Source organism: Nematolebias whitei, chromosome 21 (assembly GCF_014905685.2).
Source record: "Nematolebias whitei isolate Nwh7 chromosome 21, NemWhi1, whole genome shotgun sequence".
In the NCBI taxonomy this organism is placed as follows: Eukaryota; Metazoa; Chordata; class Actinopteri; order Cyprinodontiformes; family Rivulidae; genus Nematolebias; species Nematolebias whitei.
Window position 1 is genome coordinate 13051464 of NC_056518.1, and position 12525 is coordinate 13063988.

Genomic DNA, 12525 nt, shown 5'->3' on the forward strand with positions numbered 1-12525 from the left:
TATACACACACACATGCACAAACTGAAGTTAATAATAAAATGTTCAATATCATGCAACATTTTGAGATCTTGCAAGACATGTTAGCTTATGGCCTATGTGTTTGGAATGACCCTCAAGTACTGCCACACTACGTCAACTACTACCACACCAAAATGTATCTTAATATCTGTAAAAATGGACAAATTTATAACTATTAATGGGTTTACTCTGGTCTTTTAGCTGGGGTGGCTTTCTAGATTGAGAGTGACTTCAAAAAGTTGCAGATGTACAATAGTCCCTCGACTATCACGTGGGTTATGTTCCAGACGCCACTACGATAGGTGAAAATCCGCAAAGTAGGACTCTATATTTATTTTAGTATATATAAATATTTTAAGGCTTCTTAAACCCTTCCCACACTCTTTAAATGTAATTATTGTCAAATTTAAGAAGAAATATTTAATTTGTTTTGCATGTAGTACCTTTTTTTTCGACCACCGGATGGCAATATAAGACTGAATCGAAGGATGGATAGTGAGGGAGCGAGCAGTGTGTTTCTAAGAAAAATGGGAGGGAGGCCCCTTGACGTGACATGGGCTGTCTCTTCGGTTCTCAAAATGGCGGACGCTCAGTGTGGTTTGAGCTCTTAAGCATAGCATTTTTCACACAAAGCTTTTAATAAAAAAAATCTGTAAACAAGTTCTCAGCTTCGTTTTGCAGAGAAACACAACTTGTTACACAATGGTACTGGTTTCAACTGTGAATTTTGGAGCTTCGACAAGACAGAGGTTTTTTCCTTGACTTCGGCCTGTTAGCTTAGCTCGTAGCTTAGCTTCACAACTTGGCTGCTTTTAACGATCCAAAAACATGATTTTGGACGGTTAAAATGGATTTTAAAGAGAAAAGAGAAAGGGAGGGGTCAGTGAAGAACACCGGAGTTGAGCTTTTTATCATCCAGTGTCTTCAGTAGAAAGAGAGAGACACGAAGAAACGACAAAGCCGATAAATAAAAATGAGGTTGATAATTTTCATTTATTATGCGAATAATTGATTTATTGTTTATTGCGAAAGGCCCACGAGGGACTACTGAACACCCAAAGATTGCTTTCCGACAATTTAATTGAAATCTGCCCACTGGTTCATGAGCTATTTTGAGATTTAATTAGTTATAACAAACAAACAAACAAACACAAAGAGACAAAAATATTACAGCCTTTTACATTTAATGCTAAATGATGACAAAACACAACCCATGCATGTAGTTTTATGTCTGATCTGTTGTCTCAACAGTATTAACCCGTAAAAGACTAACTATTGCCGTCTTGAGGTAAGAACTGTACAGCTGAGTCACATTAAATACGCTTGTAGCTCACAGATTAGGGTGGTTCGGCTGCTTAGACCTTGCTCTTGGCTAATTGAATCTGGTGTCATTCCCCGCGTGACATTTGTACCATCAGGAGGTCACGGCTTAATCCTGATGTCTTCTCTAAAGAAGCACTTTTGTAGAAGCTCTGCCACCTCCTCCCAACAACAGAAGGACTCTTATTGCTAGTTTTTCTGTGAGTGTGTGAGCATTTGTGCATGTGTGTTTTCTGTGTCCCCCTGAGGGTAATTGGGGTCAGTAGTCAGCTGGTGTTGTTGGGATCTAAGATGTCAAGCCAGAGTTTTCGCAGTAATACAGTCTCGGTTTGCTTTGGAGCAACCTAGCAGCGGACAAAGTCCAACACAGTGAGGACAGAGAGAGGGACGGGAAGGAAAAATGGTGAATTTGGGTTTGGCAGCAACTAAACTGGGACATATTTCTTTAAGGTATGTACATTTCAAAAATATTGTGTTTTTTTTTCCAAATTATAATTCCATTGCACATTTGATATGCTTCTAAGACAGCACTATGACAGCTTATTGGTTTTAAATGCAGTTTTGGTTTAGCTGTCAAGCTAAAGCATAATAAATATATTCGGCTGAGACAGAAAACCGTATATAGCTGTCAGTGACTTAAAGAGACACATTTACTAAATGTAACCTGCTGTTGAATCAATTAACGAGTGCAGAAAGTATAAAGAGCAGCAGGCGTGAAAAGGATTTAGCAAAGTTATGCTTTTCAGTGTTTTTATTGAAAATCTGACCGGGCAGCATGACAAAATATGTATATAAGGAAAATCTAAGTTTGTAGGCAGATCATGTAGGGACTTTGATTATAGTGTTTGATACACACTGATGATCCAAAACATTATGACCACCTGCCTACAAATGACCAGGTCCCTCATGTGCCTCCAAATCAGTTTTGACCAGTTAAGACATACACTGTAGATTAACCAACATCTAGATGTGTCTCAGAGTTTATTTACAAAGCATTAGCGTAGCATTTGGGCTATGTTGTGTGTGTGTGTGATAAGATCCACTTACGGTGGCCCTAAGGTGTAAATGAACAACATTTGAAAAAACGGAATTACATTAAGCCAAAGCAGAAGTGGCCGGAATCGCATTAGAAAAAAACAGAATTACATTTGAAAAAACAGAACTACATTTGAAAAAACAGAATTACATTTGAAAAAACGGAATTACATTTGAAAAAACGGAATTACATTTGAAAAAATAAAACGTAATGACATTTGAAAAAACAGAATTACATTAAGCCAAACAGGAAGTTTTTATGCTGTTAATAAAGTAAAAAAAAAAAAAAAAAAAACTTCCTTTTTAGCTTAATGTAATTCCGTTTTTTCAAATGTCATTACTTTTTTTTTTTTTTTTTTTTCCAAATTCATTCCGTTTTTTCAAATGTGATTCAGGCCGCTTTGGCCACTTCTGCTTTGGCTTAATGTAATACTGTTTTTTCAAATGTTGTTGTGATTTTGTTGTTTAGTTGTGTTTTTTTCAAATGTGATTCCGTTTTTTTCAAATGTTGTTCATTTACACCTTAGGGCCGCCGTATCCACTGGTAGCATCCTTATAAACGCAATCCGATTAGTATCAGAAAAGTTCAGAAACCCCAAAGACTTCGCCCTTTAGTCCTTGGTTATGCACGGTTGTGAAAATTGAAGTTGTCTTTTTGGGGAATGCTTCACTCGTAATTGAGTGTCATAATTTCCTGGAAACCCCTTGGGGAGAACAGCTCGCAGGCACAGAGAGATGTTAGCAACAAAATTAGCTCGGCGCCTGATTGAAACAGATGCTGTTCTCATAATCACGACACAAGTCTCACCACACAGCAGCCGAAGGCAACATAGTAAATAACAGTCACCTTGTTGAGCTGGTATGAGTCACTGTTGACATTTAACAAAACTACAATGCAAAAAAAACCAAACATCTTCTGTTACATTTTTTCATGAAAACTGTTTTTTTTAATGATTTGTCTAGAAATTATTGACATTTACATCAAAAGTGAGTGAAACTATTGAGTTACAATAACAAGATAAGACAAGAACTTTATTGATCCCAAAGGAAATTGCTGAATGTAGGCTATGCTTGTGTACAGTATATCAAAGGTTTTAGACAGTTACTGAAAAGTCTATAATTCTGATTTCATTGGTTGTAAAAGTAGGTTACAGCCTGCAAGTTTCGAAGCCATAGTCCAAACTGGCAGAATGTTTTGGGAAGCCCTTGTATGTTTTAAGTAGGTCAACTTTATAGGTTTCATTAACACAATAAATTGATAGAAAGTTTGGTAAATGGAGCATCAGTGAGCTGGAGACTGATACTAACTACATCTGTGCCACACCTCATTCCTTCTGATTCCAACTCCACCTCTTTATCCTCTTTGTTTCTGCCACAGAAACCTTGTCAGAAACCTCAGATCCTCAATGAACACTTTATGTTTCACACCTTTTTGTGGAACAGATAGGTGTGCGTTATCAGAGATTTTCTGAAGGAGTATTACAGTGTTCTTTAAAACAACTGGAAACTAAATTAACTGTCCATACATTTGTGTTGGCGAGAATACAGTTGCCTAATCTGAAACCTGTAGTAAGAAGTCCTGACTTGCGCCCACTGAGTTTCCACCCCACCCACTGTGACATCACAGCAGATTCACAGGCATCTGTTGCCCACCTTAGATAAAAGTACCATTTCTTGTTTTACCAGAGTTGCAATAAAATGCAGAACGGGTTGGGCTGCTGTGGAAAAATATCTCCAGTGACTCTAATCAAGTGTGCAGCAGAATTAAGCCATGCGTAAACAAAGGAGGTGTTGCTAAGTGAGGTCAGAAGTAATACTGGGAAAGCTAGTAGGAGGCAGCATAATTCAGTGGTGGCTGCTCGTGTGTGCTGTTTAGGACTGTGTCTATAAATAACATTTTAGAATTCAAACTGATCTACATTTGAGTCATCTTTGAACATTTTGTTTTTTTGTGTACTATATGTGAAGCCTCCACCCCCATCACTAGTCTAGCATGTCAGTCTTTAGTTCTTAATTCATATCTAGGTAAAATTGATGTAAATGGTAAATGGACTGTACTTATAAAACACCTTTGTATCTTATCAAGATACTCAAAGCTCTTTACAACAATCTGTGCCCTCGTGTACGCAGTCATACAGCTCTATACTAGATCTCTACAAAGAATAATTAGTGCTTTATGGGACACACATTGGAGGCAATGATGGGTTCAGTGTCTTGCCCAGAGACACTTTGGCTTGTGACTGTTGGTGGAATTGAACCCCCAACTCTCGCATTGGAGGACGACTGCTCTAACCACTCAGCCACAGCCGCCCCTGTGTCCCTGTGATGGACAGGAGACCTGTCCAGGGTGTCCCGCCTCTCTCACAGTGATAGCTGGACATGGGCACCAGTGAGCCATGAGATCTGGAAAGAAAGAAGTGTGTAAAAGATAATGGATGGATAAACTCATGTGGCAAACAACGTTAAATTGAGTCAACATTTAATTGAATCAAAAATTAAATTGAACTGGAACTTTGTGAAACCGAACAGAAGTGACAGTCTGACCTGGACTTTTCAACGTTTAACATTCACTGTCTACCATGAACAGGTTGAATTTGCAACTCTTTTAACTGTGGCAAAAAATACTGTAGAGATTATACTTCATTTATTGGGATAACCTTTGTGAACAGTTCACTTTTACCCCAAAATTACCATATTACCCAGAAATGCCAGTTAATTTCAATAACGCATTAAAAACAACAGAACATGACCAAAGTGCTTTACAACTCTCTTAAACTAAAAGGTAACACCGACAATAAAAGCAATAAAATATATTAAAAAACATTAAACCTACAATAAATCACGGAAACAACATAAAACTGTCAGCTCCATTGAATCCCGTACTCTGCTTGAAATCAAACACCAAGTTCAACAACTTCATTCATTCAATCTTTATTTGTACAGGTTAGTGTCATTGAGTCACGAGGACGCGACCTGTTTTAGACAAAACCACAGATAATGTGCACACAACAATAAACATTAACACTTAAACATAAACATTCAGCATTAGCATGCCGCATGTTTGATGCTAATTAGCGTAGGCTAACTAGCAGGCTACCATGTGCTAATTAGCACGTTAGCCATAGCCTGAACCTGAGCTCCTTGCTTTTGTTGACGAACTTTCTCCCTATTTTTTCTTGTAACTATCTAAACCACGAACAAAAATTAACTTTAATCTGTATCCCACAATGTTTGTTTGCATTCAGGATATTTATGGTTTCACCCCCAAAAGCTTCAAGGGCTAATATACCGGTATCATTTTTAACTCTTGTTGTTTAGTGTTCAATTTTTAGATGTCCCTCAACTACAACTGAGGTCAGAATAACTAGCTAGCTAATTTTGCAGTAGTCAAGTCAAAATTATTTATAAAGCGCATTTAAAAACAGCTGCTGTTACTGAAGTGCTTAACAATAAAATCAATTCAAAAAACGTTCAGTACAAAAACAACTGGACTTTATTTGTAACAGAAGACGTTTCTAAAAAAATAAAATCAATGGAACAATAAAATCAATGGCAGTAATTAAAGAAAAAAATAAATAATATGGAATTAAAAGCATATGGTGCAGTTCTAGCATTAGTTATGCAAGAACTACAAATGTCAATGTCAGAAAACATTTTGCTACCAGAGATCCACATTCATTCAACCTTTATTTAGACGGGTTAATCCCATTGAGCCTCGGGGACTCATTTACAAGAGAGACCTGAATATTGACTTAGCTGAACCAATCAAAAGGCCTCAAATTGAACTGAAACAAACAACAACAATCTGCTAGACATTTGCATTTAATGTAATAAAAGGTTATCTTTTGTGTTTTTTTTTGTCTTTTTGTTAAACTTTGTGTTGTGTGTCTCCTTGGCATGAGAAGATGTGTCATTCTGAGGCATTTTTTAAAAAGCTTTTATCCTCAATCTGGTTCGACAAGTAGAACCACTCATTAAAAAAATACTCTTTATTGGTCAGGAAGTTTACACTTAGACACAAAATGTTTCTTTGGCGTTTGTTTACCTCTATAGTTATTAAAAAATCCTGGTGTTCATTTATTTCCTTGGTTGGTGGTTTTGTTTTTATTTGTGCACACCAGTGGCTGGTTGGTGGTTGTCTTAAGATCCGCTTCTGGCCCTCGGATCATATTTTGCCTGCAGCTAACGTGACATTGCAGGACTACTGTTTTTGGCTCAAGTTGAACGTTCTGACGACCTCACCTAACACATATTCAAAAATCTCCTATAGTTTGTTTTGGTGGAAATCAGTGCATGACTTTTTTTTTTTTAAATGATCATAATCAGCATTCTCAAACAACAGAAACATAAAAACAAGTTGAACATGGCAGAAATCACTTTGCACCATCTTGTGTTCTGGCCCTTTTGAGTTCAGCTCATTCTTCATGTTTACTGCTGATCCTTTGTTTCACTTAAAGTAGATTATCTTCTCCATCCAGTTCTCCAAACCACTCGTATAAGGCATTGCGTATTAGCTTTGGACAATAATATCAAGTAGTTTATTATACTGTATAAACACCGTCCTGCTCTTTTTGAATTTCTCATCATTTCTCTTGTAAAGCCTCTTCATCCTCTCATCTGCTCATCTCTGCAAAGCCTGTAGGAGAAATAGCAACACTTGCCTCACAGTCCCAAGAGACAAGAAAGTAATTTAGTTTTCTTGTAATGATTCTAATATCTGTATCATTTTGTGCTGCAGCCTCCTGGGTACAGCTATCTGTACAAGTGCAAGCTGTGCTGCACAAAAAGAGCCAGAGTGTGTGGTTTTCTTGCTCTCAGCTAACATTATAGCACAATTTTAATATGTGCAGTATAAATGTAACAAATTTAGCATTCCTTTATGAATTGGTCATAGATTGAACGAATCAGAATAAGCTTTATTATCATTGTACCGAGATACAGTGAGATTATTTTCATACAGTTGTCTGAAAGATGGACGGAGTGCATGTTGTTGCTGCTACAAGAGCGCGGCCTCTTATTCCTTATCAGAATACCTTTATAGATAGAAAAAGGTAAAAGGCCATGAGGATGGATAGTGGTATTACAAAAAGATCTCATCACACCTTGTCCTATCAGGACACGATTTAAGACGTCAAAAAATTCTACCAGCAAGCACATTTGAGATTTGTCCATGAAGCACTTCCAGATGGCACCATAGTCCTGATAAGATGTTGGTCAGCTGGCAGTTCTGATAAGCCTGCACAAAAGTTCTCGGGGTGGGCGGTTGTGATAGACTAAGCTTTTTCATTAGTTTACCTATGTTCCAGGAGAAATGTAATAGTCGGCCTGTTTCCGAGGCCAAACGGGGGAGTCAGATTTAGATAAGCCGCAATTGTTGATTTTCTTCAGGCCATCAGTTTTTTCTTGTCAGCCTTGAGTCCTGCTGGAACTTTCCAGATGCAAAATGGCCAGATTTGTAGGCATTCCACAGATCTGTGCTATGAGCCTCATTCAATATGGTTTCCAACATGCTGGCGAGTCCTAGAAGACACAGGTGGCCTGCGATTCTCACAAATTGCTTCCATCTTACAGTTTAGCTCGTACATCAGCTGATTTTGAGTACTCGTAGCACGAACCAGACTTTCACACAGACTGGGCAGTTTTGTCATGGCCAAAACTGCTGCCCAAGTCTTCCTTAAAAGCTGATGACACAGAAATGCGCCGATGCCAAAAAGCAGAAACCCTGCTGTCATGAATCCAATTATATAAACATCTTCAGCGTCCTCCTGAGGCAGAACTGAAAGACACTTCAGCTCCCACACCTCCTACGAATCCATGACGTATCCTGCAGCGTGAGTCTCAGCGGGACATGAGGGCTCTCCAGGACCCTGTCGTTTTGTTGAAAAGATTTTGTCGATTTGCGTTGAATTAATTTTCATCCGAGTTGCAAATTTGAACGTTTCTTATTAACCACAAGTCATAGCTAAGATTTATCACGTACTAGAATGTTTACACATTGTGCAGTTGGTTAAAAGAAGTTGCATTTAAAGCTGAGGGCAACAATGAAAGCCAACTGGAATTAAACTGGAGGCCAGTCAAGAACCTTTAATTAGAAGTATTGATCAAAGGTATTGGCATTTATCCAGCAATGATAACGAACGCTTCATTTAATCTTTGGTTAAACAGTTCTGCTCATGATTTACACCCAATCATACCATGAGAAGAAACACCAGAAGCTTTCTGTGCAGTTCAGGTTTACAGAACATTTATAAAACTGTTTTGTGCACAAATCCAATGAAGTCTAAATTGTTTTTGGGAACACAATTTTTAAAAAGCAGTAAAAATGCTGCACAATAGCACAGCTTCTTACCTTTAGTGTAAAGAAAGGAGCTTCGTGAATTGAATGTAAATAGATGTTTGAGATCCCATACTTTGCTGAAAGAAAATACTTACTTAAATACGCAAATACTTCTTTAAAAAGTCTTCAGTTAATCCAAAATGCGGCTGCCAGAGTTTTAACTGGAGTTAGTAGGAGAGATCATATCTCTCCAGTTTTAGTTTCTCTCCATTGGCTCCCTGTCAAATCCACAATTGAATTCAAAATCTTACTTCTAACCTACAAAGCTCTCAACAACCTAGCTCCATCTTATATTACAGATCTTATTGTTCCATATTTTCCTAACAGAGCACTTCGCTCTCAGACTGCAGGTTTACTCACATTTCATAGAGTTTCCAGAAGCAGAATGGGAGGCAGATCTTTCAGTTATCAGGCTCCTCTCTTGTGGAACCAACTTCCAGTTTCTGTTCTTGAGGCTGACACATTGTCCAGTTTAAAGACTGGGATTAAGACTTTCCTTTTTGATAAATCCTATAGTTAGAGTTGGTTTGTTATGCTGCTATAGGCTTAGACTACTGCAGGACAAATTGTCCTGCAGTAGTCTAAGCCTATAGCAGCATAACAAGCTAACCCTAACTATAGGATTTATCAAAAAGGAAATCTTAAGCCCAGTCTTTAAACTTGTTAAATTAATAATTAATTAATTGTTAAAATGGAATATTTTTCATTTGATACTATTTCTATCTTAACGTGTGATTCTGGACCTGCCATTGTGTATCTGTTCCTCTCAAACCCAGCCGGTCGAAGCAGATGACCTCTTGTCCTGATCCTGGTTCTGCTAAAGGTTTCTTCTTCATGAGGGAGTTTTTCCTTTCCACTGTCGCCTTCATGCTCAAGATGAGAGTTCTGTGATGGAGTTGAATTCAAAGCAGTCTGCTCCTCAGATAAATAATGTTAAATTATTATTTTTATATATGAATATTTCTTTTCAGTGCCCTGAGATGTCTGTTGTGACTTGATGCTCTATAAATAAACTGAATTGAATTGAATTGAATTGAATTGAGAAGAAGACTGTCTGGGTGGGCCGTCACTAACCAAAGCTCGATAGTAGCTGGATGTGGCAGCGGAGCAATGGTTCTCGACAATTCTGTGGCTTTTTGCATCCCGTCTCACGCTGTGAGGAGGAAATAGGACGTGGGCTCTGACTTAGTTTGTCCCATTTCCACCAATCAATAGCATATAGGGTGGTGTGGTGTCCTCTGCTTATACCATGCTGTTTTATTCCTCCAACAGGAGACCACTGTCTATGAAAAGGAAAAGGACATAATCTCTGTCGTGAGTTTTCTTCTTCTTTGAGTTTTCTCTTGAACGTGACAGATTTAGTTCTGTGCTACACACAATGAAAACCGATCTTCTCTTGATAAGTTGGGTTGTTTGGTTTTTCTAGTGCCGTCTGTTGGTGGAGGTTTGTGATGAGATCCTGAAATCCAGCCCTGAAACTCTTCTAACCCACACGGCTCAGCTGGAGACTGTTGACCTGGTGCCCGTTTCACCCGGAGACCAGTTGGTAAAACTTTTTTTTTTTTTCTTTATAAACTGTCCATGTTCTTCGTGGATGTTTCATTTGTGACGGAGATCCAGTTTGGCACATTTCAGTAACTTTAGCTCCGCCCCCATGTGGAGTCCTGTCTGTTAACATGATCTAAAGGAGTCATTTCAGCTTCTCTTTTCAAACTTTACTTTCCTCTGTTCACCTCACCTGTGCATCACCACCATCTTCTCTTGATTAGTTTCTTGATCGATCTTATTTTCTCTCACTCTTTTTGTCATTTTGTCATTTTTTTAGAGTTTATTTTCTGTCTCCATCGCTGGCCCAGGACTTCCTTCATCCTTTGGTTCTATTCAGCGCTTTTTTCCATCTAACTCAAGGTTCTCCATGTTCCAACTTTTATTTCTTCAATTTTCTTTGATGGTTAATTCGATCTCATACAATGTTGTTTGTTGTTGTGCAGCCTCATCCTTTAGCCTTGCAGTCTGTACATTTAGAACTATAATTATAGCTCACTTTTTGGCTCGTTAGCTCCATAATCTAGCATCCTTTTAGTATTCATTTCTAAAGAGCTGTTTATTTAGTACATTTTCCCAATTTCTCTCCCTTTTTGTGAACTCAGACCATTAAGTAAAATCCTCTCCTGTCAGGTAATGTATTCATTTCTGTACCTAATTTATCCTCCTGATCATATCCACTGTGTTACATAAGCTGTTTATTGTTTACAGCTGTGTGGGGCTGCAGATGTTTTACATGAACATTCAGGGTCATTTTTGACAGTTTTCTACAATAGAACAGATTAATAAAACATGTTCAAGCTGAAGAGGCACAATCTGATTACCCCAGGCTGATAGTTGATGATTGATTGAGGCACATCATTAATACTGAGGCTGCCCTACTAATTGATTAACAGGAACTAAAGGCAGAGGAAAACAGAAGTGAGAAGCAGGAAGGGTTGTATTTCTGCAACACGTGACACGCCAATAATTATTTCATAAACACACAAATTAAAAGCTAACTTTTCAAATAAAGAAAAGATTGAAAGTGAAGTGCATTTCAGTAAAAAGTCAGACATAAAACTGTCTGCATGCAGGACTTACTGGTTGGTAAAAGGTGAAGTTACATATTCGGCTTTAGAGTTCACTGTGGAAGTTTCAGGCCAAACTCTGCAAATAATTAATAGAAATTATTGTGACTTTGGCAAAATATTAACTTGCCCTCCTCCATTGCATTTTGAAGGTCCAAATGTAAAAGGGATTGTAACACAATCAATAAATCTGTATTTGAAGGCAGACATTTTGAATAATTCCATTATATTTTCTGTTGCACATTCATTTTTTATTACACTTTCTCTGCAAAAAAGACCTAACAATTAAGAGTTTGTTCTAAAACACTGGTCAAATTATTATTATTATTACTATTATTATTATTATTATTATTAGTTTATTTGACAGGGACCATGCACACAAACATAGAATAGAACAAGTCTGTGACTGATGTGTTGCACAAAGAGTTTATAGCTAATTCACAACTCCAGTCCCTGGTTGTGCATTACTACGCATTAAAATACACAATTTATCAATCAAAATACAGTAAGAATACATGCGTATTTCTGCCTACATTTTCATGTAATACACCTTACAATCTCCTAATTCATATATGGTAATAAAAACTATACGTTAAAATACGAACAATTAAAAAATTTCGATACAATAAAAATACAAAACGTTTTCCTCCCTGTATATTCACTAACAACCTTGCAACCTCCAAATTGATAATGAGGATGTGCAAAGATATTAATACCTCCCCATCCTCACACATTCAGCTAACATACAAAAAATTGTAAATACATTACAAACTCACTAATACATACATCCCCACAAAGACTTTCTCATCCATTAGATCTGCATATTAAAAATGATCACATCTTCGATTTTCCTTTAGCCAAAATTTAGTCATTTGAACAAACTTTTTAAGTTCAGGTGTAGCTTTTACATGTGGGGGCAATAAGTTCCTTAATGTGCTTTTATATGAATTATAATAATTATGAGTTACATTACAATTAAGCAGTTTAATTTGTAACATAACACTTATAAAACCACAAGATGACCAGTACAGTAGTCCCTCGTTTATCGCAGGGGAACCATACCCTGAAAACCCACGATAAGTGGAAAACTGTGAAGTAGGAATAGTAGAACAAGTTGTAAGTAGTAGTTTATTTTAGTATATCTATCTATCTATCTATCTATCTATCTATCTATCTATCTATCTATCTATCTATCTATC

General features: G+C 37.4%; 1 protein-coding gene across 1 annotated transcript in view; it reads left to right on the forward strand.

The window, feature by feature from the left end:
• The window catches only part of cnksr1 (connector enhancer of kinase suppressor of Ras 1), a 48308-nt gene that overhangs the window by 17432 nt on the left and 18351 nt on the right, over positions 1-12525 (forward strand). Inside the window, exons 5-6 of the mRNA XM_037695328.1 lie at positions 9984-10025; positions 10138-10257. Of these exons, the coding sequence (XP_037551256.1) occupies positions 9984-10025; positions 10138-10257 (162 nt within the window). The remainder of the gene's footprint in view (positions 1-9983; positions 10026-10137; positions 10258-12525) is intronic.